This window comes from Grus americana, chromosome 12 (assembly GCF_028858705.1).
Source record: "Grus americana isolate bGruAme1 chromosome 12, bGruAme1.mat, whole genome shotgun sequence".
NCBI lineage: Eukaryota > Metazoa > Chordata > Aves > Gruiformes > Gruidae > Grus > Grus americana.
In genome coordinates, this window is record NC_072863.1 from 2,108,162 (window position 1) to 2,132,768 (window position 24,607).

The 24,607-nt window shown below is 43.1% G+C and overlaps 1 protein-coding gene across 4 annotated transcripts; it reads left to right on the plus strand.

Moving 5' to 3' along the window:
* Nucleotides 1–1,548: 1,548 nt before the first annotated feature.
* On the plus strand, nucleotides 1,549–22,022 carry TENT5D (terminal nucleotidyltransferase 5D). Of its 4 annotated transcripts, none has more exons than XM_054839739.1 (4): nucleotides 2,629–2,749; nucleotides 9,626–9,748; nucleotides 15,119–15,210; nucleotides 16,629–18,158. In XM_054839739.1, exon 4 carries the CDS (start codon nucleotides 16,648–16,650, stop codon nucleotides 17,821–17,823), a length of 1,176 nt encoding a protein of 391 aa, XP_054695714.1. In that variant the 5' UTR covers nucleotides 2,629–2,749; nucleotides 9,626–9,748; nucleotides 15,119–15,210; nucleotides 16,629–16,647; the 3' UTR covers nucleotides 17,824–18,158. The 4 variants fall into 4 exon arrangements, with proteins under 4 accessions (XP_054695712.1, XP_054695714.1, XP_054695711.1 ...); XM_054839738.1 differs by lacking the exon at nucleotides 15,119–15,210 and adding an exon at nucleotides 5,932–6,026 and having other exon boundaries at nucleotides 2,649–2,749; nucleotides 16,629–22,022; XM_054839737.1 differs by lacking the exons at nucleotides 2,629–2,749; nucleotides 15,119–15,210 and adding an exon at nucleotides 1,549–1,628 and having other exon boundaries at nucleotides 16,629–22,022.
* The last annotated feature ends 2,585 nt before the right edge of the window (nucleotides 22,023–24,607 follow it).

A 24,607-nucleotide genomic window follows, 5' to 3' on the forward strand; every position in this document is an offset into this window, starting at 1 on the left:
TTAGGGCCAAAGTAAGAGGAGGCAGCAAGAGTCCAGGCTTTAGAGAGCGTTTCTTGTACCTCGCATCAGCAGAGGAGACCTGGCCTCAGAGGTTACCGTTAAAATCCTCATTTCCAAAACAAACAAAGTGCTCTGGGTGAAATCCCAGCTTTACTGAACTCAGCAGCAAAAGTCCCAGTGTTTCCAGGGTGTCATCACACAGACGTCCTTCCCCTTCATTCAGCCTCCTGCCACTTTCCGACTCCTTGAAAAATATATTGCTGCCAGCGCTGTGATCATGTCCCTGGCCTGCCTGCCTGCGGCCGTTCACAGCAGCCCGGTGACATCACGATGGCACAGATTTACATCCGCCTCCCCGAAAATGCGCAAAGAGGTAAAGGCACAATTCCAAGAAAATCCAGCTCTCCCTGCCTGATGCTAAAATGGGTTTATCAGCCATCAGACATAAGCGTTTCTCTGTATATTAAACACTGTTCCCTCACCCAGCCGTGCCATGGTGCTGGCAACTACCTCATGATGTAGAGTGAGAAAAAAAGGAAGATACATAGCTTTGACTTAGTAATTCACTATTTCCAAAGTGCAGTAGGACCATTAACTAATTAATTTGCCCAATTAATCATTCCATACCTACATACCATGGTTGGGCAGAGCTGTGGGCTTCATCCTGGCAGAGGCTGAGTGTGTACACTCCTGTTCATCACTCCGGCAGCGTGCTGCTTGTTCGGGGCCACTGGCCTCTGCCCCGGCTGCGGTGGCCCAGATCCAGGCAACTGGAAAATACGGTTGTTGTAGGTGAGAATTGGTTGGTGTGTGGAGTTTATCAGGGTTTTGGAAGTTACAAAAGTCTCATCACCTTTTTAAAATTAATTTTGGCAGCTAGGAATATAAACCAATATAATAATAAATGATAAATAGTAAATAAAATAAATGAATATAATAATACCAACTCATTTAAATATAAATACTTTTGACAATTAGGAATATAAACTAATATAAACTAACTTGGTGTCTATGATATAAAATGAAATCGGCTCATGAGTAGGATTCTTTAATTACGAAGTGCTTTGTAATTGCTGCAATTGCTTTATCACCGGAGTCATAAAACTGTTCTCAGGAGAAAAGAGACATTGAGGAGGTTTTTAAGGGCCCTAGAGAATAACAGCTGGTTTGAGGATTTTTATGTTTAACAAAGGTCTTATTTCATTGCTGCGGATTCTTTTGAGATAAAAGGTTAAAATCTTGCTTTGGTGTCATACCCAAGAGCCAGCCTAGAAATATCTGGGTGCTGTAAGTTAAAGTACAGACACAGCTATTTAAGGTTATTATATATATTTGCCTATGATAAAATGCAGCTTAAAATACTTTCGTAACCTTTTTTTGCCAAGGTATGCTCAGTGTTATGAGCCAGGTAAGTGAGCGATCAAAGGTAATAAATGTTAGAAGCCCACAGCTGGAAAGTCTGGTTTTCTAAATCTGCCATTTAAAACTAGAACCCAGTCAGTGACCTCACATATTGCACATAAAGGAGCGTATGGAATGTGTACAGAGGGACCGTGTCCTAGCAAAGCCGTGGTGGAGGGAGATCCGGGCCCGGCAGCCGAAGGTGCTGTGGCAGGACTGTGCTGCAGGTAAGGCAGAATTTGGGGGTTCGAGTGAGCAAACGGCAGGTGCTCACGTCACCGATTTCTCTTGCATGCGTTTAGCTAAATCACCTTAATCCTAATATTTGCATGCCTGAAACTTCAGATTTCCTTGCTGAGCTTCCCTTGGCAACTTTATATCCTCATGCTATGCATATATATGTATGCCCAGCGTGTGTGTGTGTGTGTATATATATATGTATCTCTCCAGTGTGTAACCAGGTGAGGGTCTGACCTCGGCGGAGCCTTCCTAGCACTCCTGTAATACAAATAACGAGGCCAAACCCACCAGCTTTTCATGCAGGAAGGATCTCAAAACCAAACAAGTTTTGTTCTGACATTTCTCGGGGTTACTGAGCTGAGAAATGGGTCACCGGAGGATGGAAGAGACTGGGACCTTCCCTCCCCGGGACCTGCCAGGCCCAGCCGGGACAGCCCGGCGTCCTCGTCCCGTCGCTGTTGGGAAGGGGGATGGACGGGGGGGGGTTGCAGGCGGTGAAGGGCGGTCACGTCCCTGCCTCAGGGGTCCGCACCCTGCTCGGTTGTGGTAGGGAGAACCGGTGGTAAAGTCGATGCGACCCCACACGCGCGGAGACGCCCACGGGAATCCGTTAAACACAACCGTCCCGCTTCTCCGGCCCGACGTTTCCGTCTCGGGCCTTCCCCGCCCGCGCTGAGCCTCACCGTCCGGGGGTGGGCCGGGGGAGGCCTTGCGGCAGCGGGGAAGGGCCGAAGACGGGCGCTCGGCCGGGCTGTCCGTGTGTCCGGGCCGGCCCGGCACCCCGCGGGGCCCGGGGGTCTCCCCGAGGAGAGGCGGCCTGAGGCGGCGGCGCGCGGCCTCCCCCGTGAGGCGGCGGGCGGGAGCGCGGGCGGGCGGTTGGCGGGAGCCCCGGCGGCGGCTCCACCTCGGGCTGCGTGACGCGCGTTGCCATGGCCACCCGGTTTACGCTACAAGGGCCGGCGGGGGCGGGCGGGAGGGGCGGGGCCGCTTCAGCACCAGGGCGGCCGCGGACAGCAGCGGCGGCGGCGGCCCCGGCTCGGCGGCGCCTCCTCTCCCGTGCGGGAGCAGCGCCGGGGCCTGCGGTGGAGGAGAGGAGCCCCCCCGCACGGTGAGTCCTCCCCGCCGGCGCCCCGGGGACACGGCGGGTCCCCAAGCCGGCCCGGGGGGGGGTGGGGTGGGGGTGCCCTGCGTGCCGCGGCTGGCGAACCCCGCGGTGGTTGCCGGGGCCGGCGGGGGGAAGCGGGGCGGCGGGAGAAGGGCCGGTGCTCGGGCGGCGCTGCCGGAGCTCGGCGGGGATGTGCGCCTGCCCGCTCCGCCGGAGCAGCCCGTGTCCCGGTGCCTCCGGGTTTGAAGGGTAAGGTGGGCTGGAGCTGGCGCTCCGCACATCGGTCCCTTCCGCATCCCTTGGAAGCCGTCGGTCCCAGTTACAAAACTTTGTAAAGCCTGGAACGATTGCCTCGGGTTTGGCCTTTTGCAGCTCTTTGCGAGGTGTTTTCCGTAAAAACTTTATCAACTTACAGAAAGAGCGGGTTGGCAGATTGGCAGTGCTCGGGGGGGGTGGGCTCTCGTTGCACGCGAGCTCTGTCTTACTACCGGCGGTCGTTTGCATGAATCCTAAAAACTTCTTGAATTTTGAGCAAAACCTTCCTCACCGAATTAATAGTAGAAGCGGTAGAAGCGTAGTATTCGCTGCTGGCTGCACGATTAGGTGCTGGAAGCTGTATCATCTCATCTGGGTGGCATGAAGTAGCCCTAGCGTCTTAGGCCTTTGCTGGGCATTCAGAAAGGGCCATCCATGCTCGCCGGGGGGGTGCGAGCCCGGAGGTGACGGTCAGCGAGCTGGGATCCGCTGCCCTAAACTGTTTGGAAGTGCTTTGCAAATAAGCGTGCCTGCGTGCAAAGCAAAACCGGTTTCCAGCAACTCAGGGCCAGTATTCTGTGTCTTCCCAGCCGGGAAATCACGCTGTGTGCTCACTGCCTTCTCCCATCCACAAGCATGTCTCTTTGGTACATCTGTTAAGCCCCTGCAAATCTTTAACCGTGTTTATTACTCCATCACAAAGAGCATGGTTGACTACACAGGCGTACACATTGTCTTCCGCGTGCTGCATTAACAATAATAGTTTGTTCGTGGTTCCCATAAAAAGCAACAAGGTAGGTATGAATAATGATGTGGATTGCTGTTAAAGGCCAAGAAATGAATAATAAATGAAAGTGAATTGAGAGCAGGGACTCTCCCACACTTTATGCTCTTGTGTTCTCCTTAAACTATAGAGTCAGTCGTGCCTTGTGTACGTTCCATTCACAAATGTTTAAACGATTCCCTTGTCCTTTCGTCCTCCTGCGTGCTGTGGCTGCAGCATCCAGGAGTAAGGAATACGTGCGTGATGTGCCGAGGGGAGAACAGCAGAGTCTGGATTACACCTTCTGCTCCTTTCCAGCTTAGCCCTCTTGCATCCCCACAGCTTCGTTTAAAGAGAACAGTAATAATTCCTTTAATTTGCAGTTGCTGCTGACCTTTAACCTCGTGGCAGTGTTGCCTGCACACCGTCCCTGCTCAGCTATGCATTAGGGACATAACTTTACAGTAAATTTAGTTTTGTTGCCTCATTAGGCATCAGACGTACAGCCCTGTAGCAAGGACTATGCGCTCTATAATGATTCAGCTGCCCGAAAGAGAGACGTCTAACGTCGACCCTTGTGAGCAAAGGCCTGAACTTAAATTCCTGCCCCAGAGAGCGTATCAACAGCTCCTGCTCAAGTTCAGAAGTAACTGCTGGCGCAGTAGAGTCCAGTAATTTATGAATCCACTATAAATCAGGGAGAGATAAGTGGACCAAGTTCCTTGAAAGATCACATTGAAATCACATTGAGATTGAGTAATTTTGGAGAGTAAATTAAGCAGCATTTAGGCTCGCAGTTGAAATTCATTCATGAATAAACACTGCTTGAAGGAATGAAAATCCACCCGTGTTTTCAAAACGCTCCTAATCCAGATTGGTTTCATGGCCATCCTACTTCGGGGCTCTGATGATCAGACTCCATCCTCAGCTGTAGCTCTGGGACTCGTGGGTGTGAATCGGGGCTCCTTGCCTCCAGGACGGGTTCGGTCTGTGCAATCAGCACTTGGCCATGGCAAGGGGTGAAAATGTTGGTATTTTGTGCTCTGCTTTGCCTCCTTCACTGATGTTGAGCAGCCCTTGGTGGGTCACCCTGAGGGTATTGGCAGTGTTTGTTGAGTTCCCACTAGCTTGATAGTCATCTGCATATGGGGATAGAGTTTGTCTTGTGTATTTAAGACATATGTATGTCTTACATGTCATACATATGTCTTAACATGTCTATGTTTAACTCCCACTGGTTTTAATGGAGGAAGCTCGAGGAACAGTTACAAGATTTGCAGGCAAACTCCAAGTCAAATGTCACCATCAACCTATAGGTAACATGGAGTGACGGATGGTTCAGCAGGACTGCGCAGAGTAGAAGTGAGCTCAGAATTTATCTTACTGAAGTCACATGCCCAGCCATGCACATACCGGGCCAGTTCTGCTCTCATTTACACCAGAGCAATTTCTGGTGTGAGAACTGGATTGATGCCATTAGGATTCTAATATTAAAAAAAAAAAAAAGAAATCTGTTGAAAGTTATGGTCTGGCTTTTCCCCTTTGCCACCACGATCTTCATGCAAAAGTAATTATTCAAAGCATCAGTACAGAATCTAAGATAACCACAGGGAATCAGCAACGTACCTAGTGTCTACCGCCATGCAGAATTAGAGTGCAGTGCATAAAGGGAGAACATAGGTAGCTGTAAAATGTGAGCATAATATTGAACACGGCTTCTTCATGTTGCAGAATTGTTCATGGATAAAACAGCATTTTCTTTTTTTTTTTTTCTAGCCAAGATATTTTTGTTTCCCTAAAAAGTGTTTCTTTCAGTACATATTAACAAAAGAATGGTTTTCCTCCACAGAACACTACAAACTGGTACAGCAGATGTCAATTTATGTCAACATCAGCTGATTTTCTTCTCCATTACCCTTTCTGCTGGATCTTTGCTTATCTAGCAGGTCCTGTCTTCCTGACATCCAATGTCATGTTGAATGTTTTTTCACAGTAGGTGATAGAAAGCTTGACTCAGTCTTTCTCAAAAATTGGTGTCATCATCCGCATGATGGTCGTTATGCATTATTGATAGTGATGGAAAAGTCACGAATACACACATCTTTGCTGCAGGGCCTTAGCCTTTTTCTTTGGTTTATCATTGCTTTATCTTCTCTCTGCATTTTAGTAATAATGTCAACAGAGACATTTCATGCTGCCTTCACCACGAAAGACTGGCAGTACCCTGGTCCTGGTGCTGGAGCCATAATCCTTTTTCCTGACGTAGGTTGAGTGGAGTTATGCAGTTTTTTACTTTATCACAGAACTCTGGAAAAGACTTCAATTATCAAAAAGCTATTTTCTAGGGGAATCCTAACGCCCACTGACGCAGAATTAAGAATAAACTCTTGAGCAGCAGGTGCTTTGAAGTTAGTAATTCATATATCTTCCCCACGTTTACAATGTAACTCATAAATAGCATTGAAAAGAAATGCCACTGCTGTGTTGTGTAGTCAGAGAGTAACTTTAAAATATAAGTATGGAAATTAATTCATAAAAATACGATTTATATGTTAACATTATAAACACCAATAAACAAGCAGTGGAAGACATAGTAATCATTGACGAGGACCCCAGCTTGCCCTCTTATCAGTTCTGGGAGACATATTTCTGTGGAGGGTGCCCGCCAAGCCTGGGCCAGGATACGGAAGGTTTTTCCGACTCAATTTAAACTGGCCGTTTGCTGTGGCAGTCACGAAGAGCCTTATTCGGAGGGATCCTAGACTGCTTAACAAATCAACCTGGAGCCTGTGCCCGGAGTTCATGTCTTCTGCCATAAAATGAAAATACTTCTGGAGTGAAACAGGATAATTGCTTAATAGCAAATACTTTTATAAAATATGCAGAGCAGAGCAGGAGTGATGCGGAGAGGGCTTTATGGAACATGAGTGCATTTGTCTTCAGCTTTCTGGCTCACTCCAAGGAAAACCTCTCCAAATCCATTGTACTACGGTATGTATTATCAAAATCCACCCTCAATACTTCAGTGGCTCATTACCCATTCAGAAGAAAAAAACCCCAAAACGTTGCATTGATTGAATGAGCTAAAGGCAGCTTCCAGCAAGGCACAGCATTTTTTGGTATGATCGGTAAAAAAAATAAGAGATCCATTCAATTTACGGTGTGTGTTGTGTCGGAACCCTCTCAAAACAGACAGGACTGCAAACCTGGTGGTATGCTCTAATGCTTTCATGACCAGGGCCGTCCCACAAGACACGTTCTTGGGGATATTCTGCCACTTCTGTAACTCACTGGCTCTCCCTTGGTGTAGATGAGGGGATGAAGCCTCTGGAGAGTTTCTGAGGAGATCCTTGACTTTGTAATGCCCTCTATCCCCTGAAAACAGCCCAGAATTAGGACTGTAATGGCACGCTGCATAGCTCATCCCTCTTCCTCTGGCATTTGAAGAGGAGAGATAATTATGAAGATGGTTAATAGATGGAAAAGGAGGACTGTTTCATTCTTTACCTTGCCTGCTTTTGCTGCAGTTTAGTCATAATAATGAGAGGTTTTGATAAGTGAGCTTCAGATTGAGTCACTGGTATCTCGAGTGAGTAAATAGATTTTGGTATTAGTCTGAGGAGCTAAGCAGAGCAATCGTGCGCTGCTCTTGGAAGCTGGCAGGCAGAAAGGGGGGGGCAAGCATTTCTGGAGAGGGGAGAGGATCCTTGGCTCCCGTTCTTGCCAACTTTGGGGAATCACCTTGAAATGCCCTGGGTCAGTGGATGAGGTGTCCAAGCAACCCCCATGCTCACTGAAACCCATGGGAGATGCAGGCACCCAACAGGTTTGAGGGTCAATATGCCTCGTGGGGGGACCTGGGAGTGGGAGCACCCAAAAGCAGTGACCGACTGGGAATGTGCTCTCCACCGGTATTTGTGATGCGGTGTGTCGGAGGGGGAAACCCAAGGCGCAGCGCCATGCGTTGTCTCCTAGACCTTGCTGGTTCTCATTATATTCTTTTGCTCGTTATGCACAGAGACTCAAGAAATGAGTTGGTTGGTGCGTATCATCACAATTCACATTTTGAACTCAGGAATAGGAAAATATTCTCTTTGAGACACAAGGCAATTGTTGACGTAGTCATTTTTATTTTTGTTTTTACTTCAGTTAGAAAAATCCTGGAAACCACGAGTACAGAATAATGAAATGATGCGCTTTTTCCTGTAATGACGGAGCCGACAAAAGGCAGCCATTGAGAATAATGTCCCAACAGCCAAAGCACTTCATCAATCTCAGCTGCTGCTTCTGTGAACATATTATATAATAATGGGTGTTCTTCCACAAAAAAAATATAAAGGTCTCTCTCTCCTTCCCCTAAATATCACCAGGGGAAGCCATTAATTCTACTCTAGTGTTAATCTATTCTATCATGATGATATATCCATTAATGGATAGCATATATCCATTAAACCTTCCACTCTCACACAGAAAGAAATAACGATAGTTCATTGTTAAAAAGACTAAACGATGGGGATTTTTTTTGAGTAACTGATTATATACTTGTCTGACTTTTCCTCCAGGAGACCAGACTCCACATGCTGAGACTCTTTTTATCTAAGCAGTCCAGAACCTCTTTTCCTTGCCATTGAAGACATAACTGGCTTCTCGCTTGCAGGCTAAGCAGAGCTCAGCCCTTGCCAGGCTAAACCCTGTATTCCCAGCTGCAACCATGAGCCGTCACTGCGCGGGTTTGGGGAGCAGGTCAGGGAACATGCATTCATTCAATTAGTAGCCCATCATGAGTTGGAAAGCAAATGAAAGCTGCAGACAGGTCCTGGCACAGCAGGGCAGAGAGCGAGGAAACCAAGTACTGGGCTTCTGGCAGCAGTAAAAACAGCATACTCACTGATAAAAATCTGACTGCTGTAGCATGGGGGAAAAGTCCGTAATATTCTTAATAAAATGAATAATACATTCCATACCTCCTTGGGCTATTATTTCAGGTTTTCCTGCAGATTATGCATATATTTACACTCAAGTCATACTTGCAAAGTTATCTTTACTCAGAAGCATATATACCTTCAGCATAAAAGTTGAGATTGTGGAACACCACAGCAACCAGGAGTAAATTCACGTGTATATCAAATGGTACAGTGGAGAGGGCCCTACTCAGGATAGTTAAGGAACCTTGTGTAGCTGTTGTGAACTTTGTAGGACAGGGTGCTGGAATGGAGGTCTTTGAAGGAAAGCCTAAAACAGGCTACCTAGCTGTCAGCACATCTTCGAAATGAGAAACAAATATAAAAAAGTGCCTTTATGGCAGCATACAAATATTTTTGAAAATGGTTATGATTCCTGCAGAGCCAGTCACCGGGCCATTCAGTGCGTGGAAATTCCAGCAACAGGCTGAATCCTGGGCTTACTGTAAATGAACCAACAACCCAGTCTGCCAGGAAACAAGACCTTCCTGTCGTCTGCACGCCTTTTTAGAAAGAATGTGAAGCCACTACACAATTCACAATATTTAATTTTGCTGAGTTGTTAGTAGTTCTATTTTTTAATATGATTCCACTATGTCCCTGCTAATTTGCATGTCTAGTAATAATGTTACATTCTTATTCAAAATCCCATAGAGAAAATAGCAAGTTTGTTAACATCCTTGCAGAGGATTAAGCATGACCTGAAACCCAGAGCACTTCTATGCCTTTCCACTGCTTTTACCTTATCATTTCCGGCTTAAAAGGCTATTGTTATGGCTGCAGGACCGCCAAGTTGTAATGCATGATTTATTATGTACAACAGGTGACTGGTAGTTAACATTTATCTCAAAATGAATGTTATTGTTTGGTGGTTTGGTTTTTTTTTTTTTCCCCCTGCAGCTTTCCCTGGGAGGTTCGTGTTTTTGTCAGTGACAAGATGACAATTCATATTTTTACCAAAGGATCCAGTGAGTCATCCTATTAACTCCGCTGAAATACATGCTTGCCAATCGTCCTGCCACGGTAAGTCTGTGGGATTTTGCATTCTCTCTGGAAATGTTATTCAGGAGTTAGTCCATAGTATGCATTCGGTAGTACAAATAATCTTTACCTAAAGCAGTAACTTCTCAGCGATGACCACAGCCCCAAATAGACCAAATAATGCATATCACACCAATTTTTTTTTAAAGTTATTAAAGTATTTTAGAGCAAATGAGAAGATTGACTGTGCCTCGCACCGTGCTATTTACAAGGGCTTGGTTTGTTTGAACCCGGAGGCCAGGTAAGAAGGAACCTCGTGTGTTGTGGGAACCGATAAAAAGGCACAATATATCTGGCCTTGGAAATGCTGCCCTGCGAGGGAATCCACGTGCAGCTGAGGAGGAGTGTACCATGAGTCATGATGGACAAATTCGACATCCAAAAATACCCAAATCTCCAGGATGACATAACATGGATTATGTATTCGTACTGGTTGCCCAAATTAAACTCCTTAGTTACTTTGTCCCTCCTGAGAACTCCCCGCTCATCCAGCCAATATCCTGTAACGTGTCGGTAGAGGTGGAGGCTGCTCGGTTCCTTTTCCCAGGTTTGTGCGATAGGAGAGCATGGCTGCCCTTGGCTCCTACTGCTCTGCAAACCGTTTTCGTTTGGATGGTGCAGGCTGGAACGGGACTCTGGTGCTTTTCCCTGTTCCTAGGGTTGGGTTGGAGAAAAGGTAGGACATATTTTTGTCGATAAAATTTCCCCTTCTTTTCTGCTTACTTGTTCTGCCCTTGAAGGTGATCTTCTGTGGCATAGTCCAAGCAAACTGCTTTCTGCTTAAGTGTATTTTGCACGCCGTGCAACCTTATCTCACAGGAGAAGAGCATATGGCCTTGAGTTATTGTTGTTTCAGGGTAACTAGATGGTAACTGTACTGAAAACTTATGGCAACTCATGCGTTATCTCACGATAACAGGATAAATAAACAGTATCTTCCCTGCATGCATTAACATTAATGGAAGGAAAAACTCATGAAAAACACTGTCAGACTGGTTTAAATATGTCCCCATTTAGGATGCCCCAGATGCTTTACAGCTTCTACTTGTCTCATACGCGTTTAAATTATAACTGGGACTCCTTCCACATTTGACATTCTTGCCCTCAGAGCTAATGCCAGCTGCAGTCCTTAAGTCAGTGAGCATGCAAAATACTTTAAAATGTCTAGCTTAACAGAGAAACCTATCTTTGAATTAAAATAAAGCTTTAGCAAGATATCACGGAAACCATTAGTGATGCGTATAATGTGTATGCAGCAAAACCAATACAGAGATCTAGGGGGAGAATTGCAGTAGTTACTGTGAGCATCTCTGGGGTAACCCCCAAAAATCAAGGCTGTTACAGCAGCTGACAAGATGTTTTGCTTGATCTGTAAAAGGTCCCTTCGCAAGCGGTTTCAAGTGCAAGCAAAGTGAAGACAATTGGAGCATTAAAGCAGTCCATATGATTGTTGTAAAACAGACAAATAGGGGAGCAGATAAAAGCAAAGGGAAGAGAATGGAGCTAACACAGCTGCACAGAAACTATTTCAGATGTATTCTGCTTGAGAATGCCAGCACATTGCAAACCCTTTGAAAATACACTGAAGCAACATTATAGAGTAGATAAAAAGAGAATCTTAAACAGTTTATCGGTAAAATACGAGCTAAATTTGATGAGACTGTCCTCTGGACTGTAAGTATCTGTTTCTATGAAAGTTGTGTGGAACATGAAAGCTATCATCAGCGTGGCGGATTTTCTTCATTCAGATGGAAAGCCAGATCTGCTTTTATTTTTTAGATGAAGCTGGTGCATGGCAGAATGCTAAGAGGTGGTTGACTAAACCTTTTAGCATCGTTGTAAAACCAGTCGTAGTTGCTCAGTCCAAACCCTGCCGAAGAAAGAGCCTCTGATTTCAATATACAAATAAATAATACAAATTAGCAAAACTATGTTTAATGATCCCACAGTAACTAAACATTTTTCCACATTGCAACCACTTCATCATCTGAAGGTGACCACTCAAGGACAAGTTGGAACTTGAGCCAGGGAAATATTTTTCTAACCTTATAATAAGGATAATATATCACAAAACTTGACTAGGCTTGATCCATCTTATTCTGTGCTTCTCTAACCAGTATATGTGAAAGAAAACACCCTGAGAACTATTTTTCCTCATCACTTTATCTGGCAGACATCTTAAATCAGGCAGGATTCAAGGTCCATTGAAGTTTATAGTAACGTTTTGAATCTCATAAGCAAAACAACTAAGAAAAATCACTAGGAGAGAGACTCAATGAGTTACAAATACTGATGAATAGAGGAAAACCCTCTTTCTTTTCAATACACAATTTCGAAGGCTATTTGTTCCTTTCACTGCCACAGTGCTACCGTTTATGCAGCCTTCCATTTGCCCATGGACGGACGTTAAGATAGGAAAACCCTGAATGTGAAACACATTAAATGCTTTTAGGCGTTGACGTGGAAGAAGGTACAGAAACTGAATTCTTTGACAGGGTGCAGACCCAGGGAAGGCTGAGCCTGAGGGTGCCGGCAAGTAGGAGCTCTCAAAGTCAATGTCGCGTGTACGGTTACCCTAAGGGGCATAATGCTGCTGTGGCAAAGGGGCAGTCAGATTTGGCTGCCTCCAGCGCTCATCCTCCATTGCAAACATCCTCAGTTTCCAAAGAACGAAGCCATTTTCCAGCCTTTTTTCCCCGTTATCCGACCCAGCCCCAGCACTCGCTTGTGTTTGGCTTTGCCCGGCTGCTGTGGCCGCATGCAGTGAGGTGCCTTCCCTTCATCCCTTGATCCCTCTTGGTTTCCACAATGCTTTGACTAATTATAGCCTCCATACTGCTGCTGATTTATTGTAACTGAGGCTTACTTGCATTAATAATAACTCCTGACGTCAGCCTGAGCACCTCGGTAAATAAATTTGCCACTGTTTTAAGAAATAAGGTTCCTAATGACTGTAAAATTGCCTGGAAATTGTTCTTGTTGCCAGACAAGATTAAGGAAAAGAACAAGAGAAAGTCCTTCTAGGGAAGTTCAGAGTTATGTACTGGGTTGCAAATTGGAAGCAAATAAATAAATAAATAAAAATAATAATAAATAAGTTTATTTAGGTCTATCTGTAAATTAATTATATTCTTGACAACTTAATCCCTGGTTTTCCTAGGACATTTTCCTTACTGGCCAAAGTTGAAGGCATTATTTCAGCACAGAATTCTTAGTATTTATCACAAGACATTTCTCAGACGTCAGTGTTGAGGCTCTGAACTCACAAAGCATCACTGGATTCTCCAGGCATCACTTTAGAGAAATGACATTTTGAGGTATGACTCTTCAACACAAAAGAAATATTTAATGACATTACCTTTTCCTGTCATTTTTAAATCTTAGTATATTGCAATAAAATCTAAAATAACTGAAACCACGTAGCAATAAAGGAAGGATTTCTAAGCTTATTTAGGGATACTTCCATCTTCTGACTTTCAAAAAGTGTTTGAAGAGGGTCCCTCTGCTGAAAAAGGGATTGAATTTCGACAGTCCCTCTCTAAGCCCTTTCTTTTACCTCGCAGCATTAACCTTGAAAAGCGCTCTCAAAGTTTTGCGGTATCAGATAAATCACGTAACAAAAACGACTGCTTCTACACCAATTCTGACAACTATAAGGTTGCTGGTAGAGCTGGTCCACCATAATCGGACGTATCAATAACAGAGATGACAAACAAGGCAGCAAAAAAGTTTATACGAAAACCTCTCCTGCCAACCTTCTCACTCCACCCAGGGCTGTGCTACTTCCAAAATTCACAGTGGCTTTCCGTAACACCTATTTTGGATGCTAAAAATGCACTGGGATGTCGTAAGGGCTATGAAGGAAGAAGTTTTTCATAATAATAGTTTGGGATAATAAAGGAATAAACATGGAATCATCATAATAAATAGCTACTGGTACAGTCATAGGCATGTAAAGTGGGCAGTGCTATGGGTGGCAATTTCTCTGTCAGTTCAGATGTCCCGTCTTCTAAATGCCCGCAGGAATGTGTGTGTACAAATATCTATACAGTTACATGTTATGCATATGGAGTTACATACGGCGTAAACAATGTCATGAACAACACGGTTGTGCCAGAACTATAGGACGGAATCCAAGACCTTCACACCGTCAGTTCAGGGGCAATCAAACTCCCAGCGTTGGTCCTGATTTCGCCAACTTTTAAAGCATGCGTTTAACTTCAAACATATGGGTAGTTCCATTCTTTGTAATGAGGCCAGAAAGGTGCTTGAAATTACACGTGCTCTTGATTAGCTTACTTGGGAGCTGAAACTATAGGGGAAATATGTGAAAAATAGCTGCGTAACATTCCCAAGCTATTTGTCAGTTCACAAGTTACTTGAAATTACTAACATGTTCCAGAATGTGGAATCTGAAGGCGAGGGAAGGAAAATATATGACAACGTACATATGTAGTCACTACTGATTAAGAAACAACAGTGTAGGCTTTTCAGTAGTGTTATTACTCAGTATGATTTTACTTTATTTTTGTTCTTGAGCTTTAGCCGAAAAAATACGTTTTAGCCATCTGCCTGCAGAAACATTTCTCGATGTTTCGGTAGGACGTTGACCATGTTGGCAGACACCCGAAAGTCACTTCTTTCACACGGCTGGTGACTCACTGAGCTGTTTCAGATCACACCTGCCCACCACCTGAGCTGGGCATCTCCAGGCACTTCAGTTCCTCCAAAGTCCAGCTTTGCCTCAGCCCAGCTGGGAGACTCCGCTTTGCCCGATTGCTGCCTTCTGAGAAACAGCCATCTGCCTACAAGGGATTTCATAGTTTTTCTGCAGAAAATAGATTGTGAAGTTCAGTATCATGGTATAATTCCCATCCTGTTTGTATGCAGCGTTAAGGAATACTTATCTTTACCTTTGTATTCTTTTTAGGTGCTCAGGTAGTGTTTCCACAGCAATGATCTAAGCCCCCTTGCTATGTAACACATACTTTATTGCAATTACTTTAAAATTATTTTTAGTTTCCCTGAATTCTCTCTGAACTGAGCTTGCACAAACCCAACAGAAATATTTGTAAAACTCAGCCAACACATGCAACATTAAAGGAGAAAACAAAATTATGTTTGTGCAGAAAAAAGAAATTCCTTTCAGTAATCAAAGCTGTTTTCAGTATCTGTACCTCCACCTATAAACAGTCTAAACAGCAGCTTCCCCTGGGTTGAGGATATCCACATCTTACTCAGTAGAGTAAAGAAATGCCCAAAATAGCCATATTGACTAAAGAATTTTTGCTCTCTTCAGCGATGAGGAAAGGTCTCGCTATGTCCATAAATGTTCTCTTCCTTCACCTGTAGCTCAGAGCAGCGAACGCAGCTTCAAACTCAAGGCACAGCAGCCAAGCACTGCGCTTAATCAGAAAGTTACCAGTGAAGCGCAATACCTGCCTGTGAGTTATCATGCGGTTTCTGAAAGGGTATCGAAAAATGGTGTGGTAGGATTCAGCAATAAACCTTTCTGATTAACTGTCTGAGCGGGAACTACCCCGAAAGAACTGAGGAAGTGTAAGCAGGCAAGAGGATGGCCAGGACGCAGCAGGAAATGATAGCCGTGGATTCTGCAAGTTTTTTAGCCCCCTGAACTGCTCCTGTTCCATAACACTGACATGAATGTCAGGAGACAGTAAGATGACGATTTGCATCTTTCATTACACCTTGGACACCTAATGCCCAACAATGTTGTTCTTTTTTGCGGTTCCTTAAATGCACTTCTTATTTACTTACTGTAATCACACCTAATTGTATAATTGTATTATCGTGTTTAATTATACTTACAGTATACATAAATAAAATTTAAAAAATAAAGCATTCAGATTCCCATTACAGAAATTAAAGTTTGCATACAGTTAATTAGAAACATTTTAAAACCAATATGTGGGGTTTGCACCTTTTTCCCCCCCTCATTGTAAAATGTAAATAAATTATCCATGCTAAGGTCTATCTGATTGCTAAATATGATGATATGAAGACAAGATATAAACCGAGGAATTCCAGAGCCTGAGCTTTATCCCATGTATTCTGTAGGTGCCTCTTTTCAGGCTTTCTTGAGAAGTTTTAGATTATCAGTGCAGACTGGAAGGGGTTTTCTTGTCGGTTCTGCAAACCATAACTTGCAGCATTGGTAAATTAATGTAGGAACACGGTTAACGGCTTAGAAGAAAGCAATTTGCCGCAGAAACGTAGTGGAAACAGCTTAACAATTATCGGAGATCCAGTTCTTAAACATAAGAAGTGGTATTAAAGGATGCGTGCGTATAGATGAGCCATAGAGACTAAGGTACGTGCAAGGCATATGGCGAAACAATGAGCATGTTGCATCATTCCTGCTTTTTAAAAAAACTTCCCAGTCTTTCAGTCGTTTCAAGCGTGCAAGTCACTGCAGATAGAGGGAGATTTCAAGGCAGGATAGAAAGAACAAATGTGGTCGGTTTGCTCATTTTAGCTTTTCACAGTGAAATTTATTTGGAGTTTCATTATACCCACCAAGTATTTCATGTTATTAACCTTCGAGTAGTTGTAAATGAAGTCTATATGGTTTACTGCGTTTACTTTGAGTCATGGATTATACAATGCCACAATGGTTTCTCAGCAGGATTAAAACCCGAGTACATTAAAATTCAATTAAAAGCCTGGGACAAGTGCAGTGGTTGACTCAGACCGTTAACTGGGATTGTGTCTGTGAAACGACCCGCTTTGTCACTGCACTGGGGAAGGAAGATGTACGTTTGTTATAACCGAGTGAAATGTCAGGTGCTCTTGTATTTGAGCAAGTTCTAACATTTGTCTCTCAATTTCTGTTTCTCCCTAGTTAGCCAACCGACATCACAATGACTGAGGACTTAGACCACAGATTTAGTTGTCTCACCTGGGATCAGATTAAAATCCTGGATCAAGTTTTAGCTGAGGTCATACCTATTCATGGGAGAGGAAATTTTCCAACACTGGATGTAAAGCCGAAGGATATTATTCATGTGGTAAAGGAACAGCTCATTGAAAAGCAAATCAACGTTAGAGATATCCGCCTGAATGGTTCGACAGCCAGTCATATCCTAGTAAAGCAGAACGGAACCAGTTACAAGGACCTAGACATCATTTTTGGGGTGGAACTTCCAAGTGAGCTCGAGTTCCAGGTCGTTAAGGAAGCAGTTCTTAATTGCCTATTGGACTTCTTGCCAAAATGTGTTAATAAGGAAAAAATCACTGCTCAGACCATGAAAGATGCCTATGTGCAGAAGATGGTCAAAGTGTCTACCGACCACGATCGCTGGAGTCTCATCTCGCTGTCAAACAACAGCGGCAAGAACGTAGAATTAAAGTTCGTCAACTCGCTCAGACGGCAGTTTGAGTTTAGCGTGGACTCCTTCCAAATCATACTGGACTCCATATTAAACGTTTACAGAGCGACCGACTGCAAACTGACAGAAGACTCTCACCCCACTGTCATCGCCGAGAGTATGTATGGAGACTTCAATGAAGCAATGGACCACTTGAAATACAAACTGATTTCCACAAGGAACCCAGAGGAAATCAGAGGAGGTGGCCTCCTGAAGTACAGCAATCTCCTGGTTCGTGACTTTAAGCCAGCGGATGAGGCTGAAATTAAATCTCTGGAACGTTACATGTGCTCCAGGTTCTTCATTGATTTTCCAGATGTTGCTGAGCAGCAAAGGAAAATCGAGTCATATCTGCGCAACCACTTCATTGGGGAAGAGAAAAGCAAGTATGACTACTTGATGACTCTGCGTGGAGTTGTAAACGAGAGCACAGTCTGTCTCATGGGACATGAACGAAGACAAACTCTGAATATGATCACAATTCTGGCTTTAAAAGTGCTCGGAGAACAAAATATCATCCCAAATGCAGCCAACGTAACATGCTATTATCAGCCTGCTCCATATATCAGTGACAGAAACTTCAGCAATTACTACATTGCTCACGGACAACCACCTATCATCTACCAGCCCTACCCATTTCACATACAAATGCAAAGCGGCATGGTTTAGGAACACGATAACCTCCTCAGCACTTACACTCCTCTCTCTTTCCAGTTCTCTCCGTAATAAAGGCCTCATTAAAGCAAGTTTTATCATCAGTTTTGATTTAAGGACATATTTTTGTGCAAGTTGCCAAAGTTATTTGGTTGATCGATGTCTAAATCACCGTTAAGCAGATTGTAAAATAAGTGAAACGGCTATCATTCATCAGGTATTTATACCCCTACATGTGTTTGGGCTATACTGGTTTGGTTTTTTCAATGAAAAGAGAAGGATATAAATTATTCTAATTTTATAAAATGAAATGCACTAAGTTCTGGGTTCTAAAAAATTCTTAAGCAAAATTTAAATAGTGTAAATCAAAAATTAAGCCAATAAAATACCTCTCAGTAGAAACACCTGATTTTAGAAGTGATAGTGTTCTGGGTACATTAGAGTAGATCATCCATCAGTTATACCCCTGCAGTTCCAGCAACATTTATTTGCAGCACCTTTAGAAAATACGCGTCGATGGGCTGTTTCTTGGTGGTTTGAGCTCTGCTTTACAGGTCCTGGTCCGATCACTGTTCAGGTCCAATCAGAGCCGTGAGGTCCCTCTCTCACCAGAGTACTGTTTAGGAATGGGTAGCAGGACACATCCCTACCAAGAGCAGACTCAGCATTTTTGTGTATCCAAAATTCCCACTCAGCCAAGTGAGAGATTTGGCTGCTGAAGTAATGCAGCGTTGAACCCCAGGATCTGCCCCACAGATGATGAAGGCTGTAAGAGATACAACTATTCTGATTAAATTGGTCTTGAAGAAGAAGGTAAGGGAATGAGAAAGCAGGCGAAAATTGAACGCATAGGGCTTGCTTTCTATTGCTAATTTGTTATTGATCGGAGATGCTTCAGCGCATAATAAATGGTGTCAGGAAAAAACCAAAAAAGCCCAGGACTGTGCTGATTTTAGGTGAATTAAAACAAACCCTTGGCAGTGGCATTTGAAAAAATATTTTACACTAGCAATGTCCTGTATATATTTAGATGCCTGCACACGTACACTAGTAGCAAATGAAGATTTCTCTTATGATCAGGAAGTAAAACCTTAGTTACAAGTTTGTGTGTGTGAGTGTTTACCAAAGATAAGTTTTAAACATGTCACATAAGTGCCTCCCTGTGCCAGTTGCTCCGTGAAAGTCATAACGCTGTTGGCAATGAAATCGTGCCAGAGAGCTCCTGAATTACGAGAAGGGAAACATACGGCCTTGGTTCTCCACCGATGGGTCGCAAACTGTTCGTAGCACCAAAGGTCAGAGGGGTTTGCACCATTTGCTTCAGTATGAGCAGGTTTGGGACGGGTGGATCTAAGGCGAAACTCCTCCGGTTTAGATGCTGAATATGGTACAAAAAGGAACAGGAATGAAAAAGAGAGTTAGAATGGGTGCGGTTGTAAAACTGGAACAGCCAACTGGAAATGCAACCGGTAGAGTTTCCTGTATCTGATGTGTCACACGTTACTGTGTCATACGATGAGTTCATCGCTGGTACATGACTGCGTGTCCTCCTTGTCATCCTTAAAAACACTGACTACATTTTATCTATTTACAACGGGTGTCAGGTCTTAGAAATTTCTGCTACTTGGGAAAGAGTGTTTGATTTATTTTACACAGAAATATGCTACGTACCACTATTTTAAATCAAACATTTCTGAAATTTCTAAGGTCTATGAAGTCCTATTGCCAGTGAAATGTAGCTTTCCTTTTCCCATTATATGCCTGTATAGTAGAACAAAGAGCTGTTTAAAGACAACTATGCTGACCATCATCACTAAAGTCAACTCTTTTTTGTAAAATATAGTGCAAAAAACAATGTTTCTGCAACATAAGAAGGGTATACTAGTCTACTTGGAAGCTGATTCATTTTGTGATGTCTTTCATGACTACGGTACTATTATTTTTGCTGATTTTTCAAATATGTCCAACTCTGTGTCTAAAAGCACACTTTATTTCACTTCCACTAGTATCTTTCCATTGGCTAAACTATATTTAATAAAATCTGAAATTCTAATTGCTATGTTATCAAATATGATAACACTAGATTTGCATGTAAGCACTTCTAGGGAATTCCCCCTGTCAGAAGCAAAATGGAGTGAAACACGGTGGAGATTTTTTTTTTTTTTTTTAATTTTTCATTGAGCTGTTTGGATTACAAAGGGAACCTTTACATTTAGTTTGGTATTTGCCAAATTAAATAGCACTGTGAAATTTTGTAAGAGCCTTATGCAGGTTATGTCCCTTCTAACGCTTGTGCTTCGACCCTCAGTACGTGTGATCTGAAGAGCTGAAAGCTGGACTGGGCACAGCCGGGACTTTCCGATGAATCTGCGGGAGTTAGGCATCCAAATGCCTTGAGTTTCAGGAGGAACTCGGCTCCTAAACTCCCTAAAGTTGTTTGAAAAATCTCAGTCCATCTGCATTGGCCTGTGACCTTAATGTCATGTAGCCACGTCAACTTCCTCCTCCTCCACTCTGAGTTTCCTTGCTTGCTGGGTGGGGAAATGGGTTGATCTTCTAAAGAAACGGGAAACAGGTCAGCCAGGAAGGAGCATTTTCAACATGTCATGTAGAGCCAGTGATCCGTTACCTGGAGAAATGTTTCAAAGAGTAGGTTTTTAACCAACAAGTAGAAACATGTATCACCCTGTATAAAGGACTATAATTCTTTTTTTTGGATCAGGCATTGTGAAGAGTGTCAGGAATGGTGAACTAGCTCTGGATTTGTATAAACCAGCCTGTACGCTTGTACAGCAACTGTTTATTTAAATATATATATTTAATTCTGTTACGTCTCTGTTTATACATCCAGGTTAGATAAGGAAGGACTCAGCCAAAGTCCGTGGAGTTAGTGGGAAGAACCCACCTAACTGTAATGGGCTTTGTGTGAGACCCCAGAAAAGAGTAAAGGACTTACACGAGTACCTAGAGGTAAAGGTACAAAGACATCAATATGCAAAAATGTCTCAGGTATAAATAAACCCTTTAAATTTATTGAAAAAGGTCTTGTATTTCTTACCTAGAGGTAGTTCAATTCTGAAGGTGAAGTGAGATTTATGATTTTCTATATGCTTACATATATAAAATCTCACGTATCTACACATACACGGGCAATTAAAATCTGATGGTTTAAAATCTTTCCTTCCAAGTGTTATATTGATACCTGGCAGCAGTATTTGACCTGGAGATTTTTTTTTTTTCAAGGTAGTTGTGATTCTGTAAACTAATATTAAAAAGGGGATGATGCTGTATGGGTTGCTGCTTGCAAAATGCCGATATCAATATGTAAGACAAAATATTGTAACCTCTTCTCCATTTGTTACCAATTTTACTATGTCCAGATACAAATCTACAAAGAATTGAGAGAGTTTCCTCAGTACCAGTCTCCTGAGCTTCATGTTTACGTCATAATTATATCTTGTTGTTACAATCTGTTCAATAATTATAATGCCTGGAAGTTGTAATGCTAATTTTATTTAATCACATAAAACTTCTTAAGGTTTACAGCTTAATGTTGTCAGGACCTAAGTGTTAAAGTTTCAAGTGCTTTCCTAAAAAATGTCATTTGAATTTTGTGTTATGTTGTAAAAGGTCTATTCAAAGCATACACTTTACGGTAGTTCCTTTAAAATGTAATTTGTGAGCTTTATACTCGACACGTTACAAAGGTTTTTGCAATGGGTAAAAGGGATGTAAAATTGTCCTCAGTCGAGATGTTATATCGTCTGTTGTGTTACACTGAGCCTGCAGATCTGTGAAATGATTTACCACCGCGCCGCTTCCATTTTCTAGCTGTGTAATTTGACTGATGTTAGAGACGTTACATCAACGTAAATTCGGAGTTACACAGGTGTGTATCCAGTATGACTTGTAGGAATATCTGGAGAAAGGACAGCAGAGTGAGTGTGGCAGCTCAGCGTGATTCTTACAGCTCAGTTTTTGTTTGATACGTTTTTCTATTAAACTAAACAAATGGAAGGGTATTCAGGACAAAGCCGTTGCAGATGAAAGAAGAAGTATTTCACTTAATGTGCCATCTGAAGCTGTTGGAAAAAATATTGTAATGCTAAAAATGTGTACTAATCACACAAATTTGTAGGTCATTAGTCCACAGTGTTGACTAGTGCCTTTGGGTATTTGGGGAGCAATCATTAAAATAACTTTCTTGTTTAACGTATGGTTTGCTTGTAATACCTTCATTATTCTGGTTGGACGTCAGTTCTAGCAGCCAAACTGGCATATTATAACTGCAAGAGTGCTAAAGATTCGGTTACGGTTCGTTAGGGCAATAAACCACCAACGCCAATTTACCACTGATCGGCTGTCAGACCTACACTGAGGGTTACCGAACAACCGGATTCTCATTAATATCTTTGTTCCGTTTGAATGGCTCTGCGCTAGTTGTCAAACAGGCTTGTGTCAAATATTCACATTTTAAGTGCCTAGATATATATTTATATAATAAAAACCTGACTGTCTACTGGGTAAATAAAATTAATACTAAACTTGACAAATGATTTGACTTTACATATGCCTAAAAATACATTTTACTTACGCTGAATGCACATTCCCGTAAATCTAAACACATATTTATCCAGGCTCTAGAATTTCTGTGGAGTATGAACATGGCCAATGCCAGTGATGGACCAAGGTCAGAGAAACTCCTGCAAACTCTTGAGTTTTCAGTTGGGTGACATAACCACATTCATCACAGTTAGATTTCTGGTTGCTTACTTGGATTTTATGGGGTTTGGGGTTTTAGGTTTGGGGGTTTTTTTGGTTGGTTGGGGTTTTTTGTCTCACGGGCTGGGTTTTAGACTACCGCTTATTAATTCAATCATATTTTTTAAAAAAGGACAAAGCAATATTGTCCTTTCTTCCTGGAGGTGTCAATACACTGTTAGATCTTATGGACCCTTACAGGGGAGGGGAAGGAACACGCCGGAGCTTTTAGCCCCATGTGGGAGCTGGGGAACTCCTGACTTGGGTGTTTATTGCCTTCTGGCCTCTTGCAGTGTTGGCTGTGCAATAAAGAGACTCGCTGTGGTTCGCATATAGCAAAGATGCTGCCGTTTGGTGGAAATGGGGAGGAAAATCAACCGGGATTGGTGTGGCTCGGCAGCCTGAGGATGCCGGAGAGGCTCCCTCGCCCTCACCAGCCCCTTCGAGCTGCGCCCCAAAGCCCCTTTGCTGTCAAACGCCCGATGAGGTTGAAGGGATGGGAAGGGGAACGGCAATCCGTTGTGCAGGGGAATCCACAAATCTCCTCTCCGCTTTAGTAACGCTCACAAATTGACTCTTTCTGGACCACCTGGTGCGAGACACCCACAGTCTGGGAAAACCTTTTTTTTTTCCTTTTTTTAAAAAAATATTGCTCAAAACATGCTCTTTCACTTGTTTTTTCATAGTGGAATGGATAATTTTTTGTAAAAGCCTTCCCATTTTTTTATCCAGTAAAAACCATTTAATCATAATTTGATTTCCTGACCATTTCTTTTCTTTTATACAGCCAGATTTTTAGTAGTCTGCCTCTTAATAAAACGGTAAGTGGGGAAATGGTAAGGCAGCCCACATAGGGGGTTTTCCTTTCCTTAAATATTCACCAGATGCTTTCATGAGGAATTTAAGATCTAAGGAAATACATGACGGTAGTGGAGGGCTGTTTTGTTTTCTAGTCCCTGCCACCCCACATTTTTTCTGCTCCATCAGTCTCCATCATTAAATACTATTTCATAAGCAAGTGATTTTCTTCTTACCAGCTGCTTCCATATTCAGCTCCATTTCATCTTGTACCATTGCAGAACCTGTGTTTCTGAAATCACAATTAGTTACCATGGAAAGCAATTCAATACCGTAATAAATACCCTCAAAGGCTGCTCGCTCAGCTATGCATTACAAAATAAAAATAAAAAAAAGTCCTCCGGAGAACGAGATCCGGATCACGTGCATATATGTTTACGGGCAAGTGTGTGCTTGTATGTACACGGGTTAATGTAATTTTTGATTATATTTTCCTTGTATGTCGGGTGTCTGTGACTACAGCAGCATAGCGAACCCCACCGAGACGCAGCCCTGCTCCCTCGCAAGCCCTGCCCTCCAGTACGAGCCCTTTTCCCCCATCCTATGTTTCGTTTTCCTGTAAATATTCTCATCCTGTTGTTGATACGAATTTATTTCGCCCTCGTTCTGTTTTGCTTTCTGGAAAAGACAGGAACATGACGCTGCCCATACGTTCCTGTATTTTTACGCACACAAAACCGGCGGCATTTCAGTGTCCTCGGAGCTGCCCAGTGCCAGCTTTGCCATCCCGTTTTCCCCACGGGGGAGAGGCGACAAGTCTCGGCTCAAGACGTTGATGCAACCCCGCGGTGCTCTCACCTTTTATGCCAACAATTTCTTCCCCCAGTGTTTTATCGGCTCCTGACGTTTTCCAGAAAATAGGTTGAAATTGCAGCTCGTAGTTTTGCCTAAAGGATAAAAATGGATGTTGAAATATATTTCTTTTTATTGTGTTGCCTGCTTATCCCTGGCAGTTCCCAGGTAATTACATTTTCCAATCAAGAGTTCGGATTCATTACCTGCCTCGAACACTTTATAAACCCCATCAGGTCGGAAAAAAGAGCTGTGAACTTCTCGTACTGAAGTACAAACAACTCGTTACGCTTCTTTGGAAGTTGATTAAACTGCAAGTTCCAGCCCAAATACTCAGTCATGTTTTCAATCAACAGGCAGAAAAACGACAGTAAGAAACAGCATTGTA

Coding starts and splice junctions, on each gene's coding strand:
- TENT5D (XM_054839737.1), top strand. CDS start 16,648: ATGACTGAGGACTTAGACCACAGATTTAGTTGTCTCACCTGGGATCAG.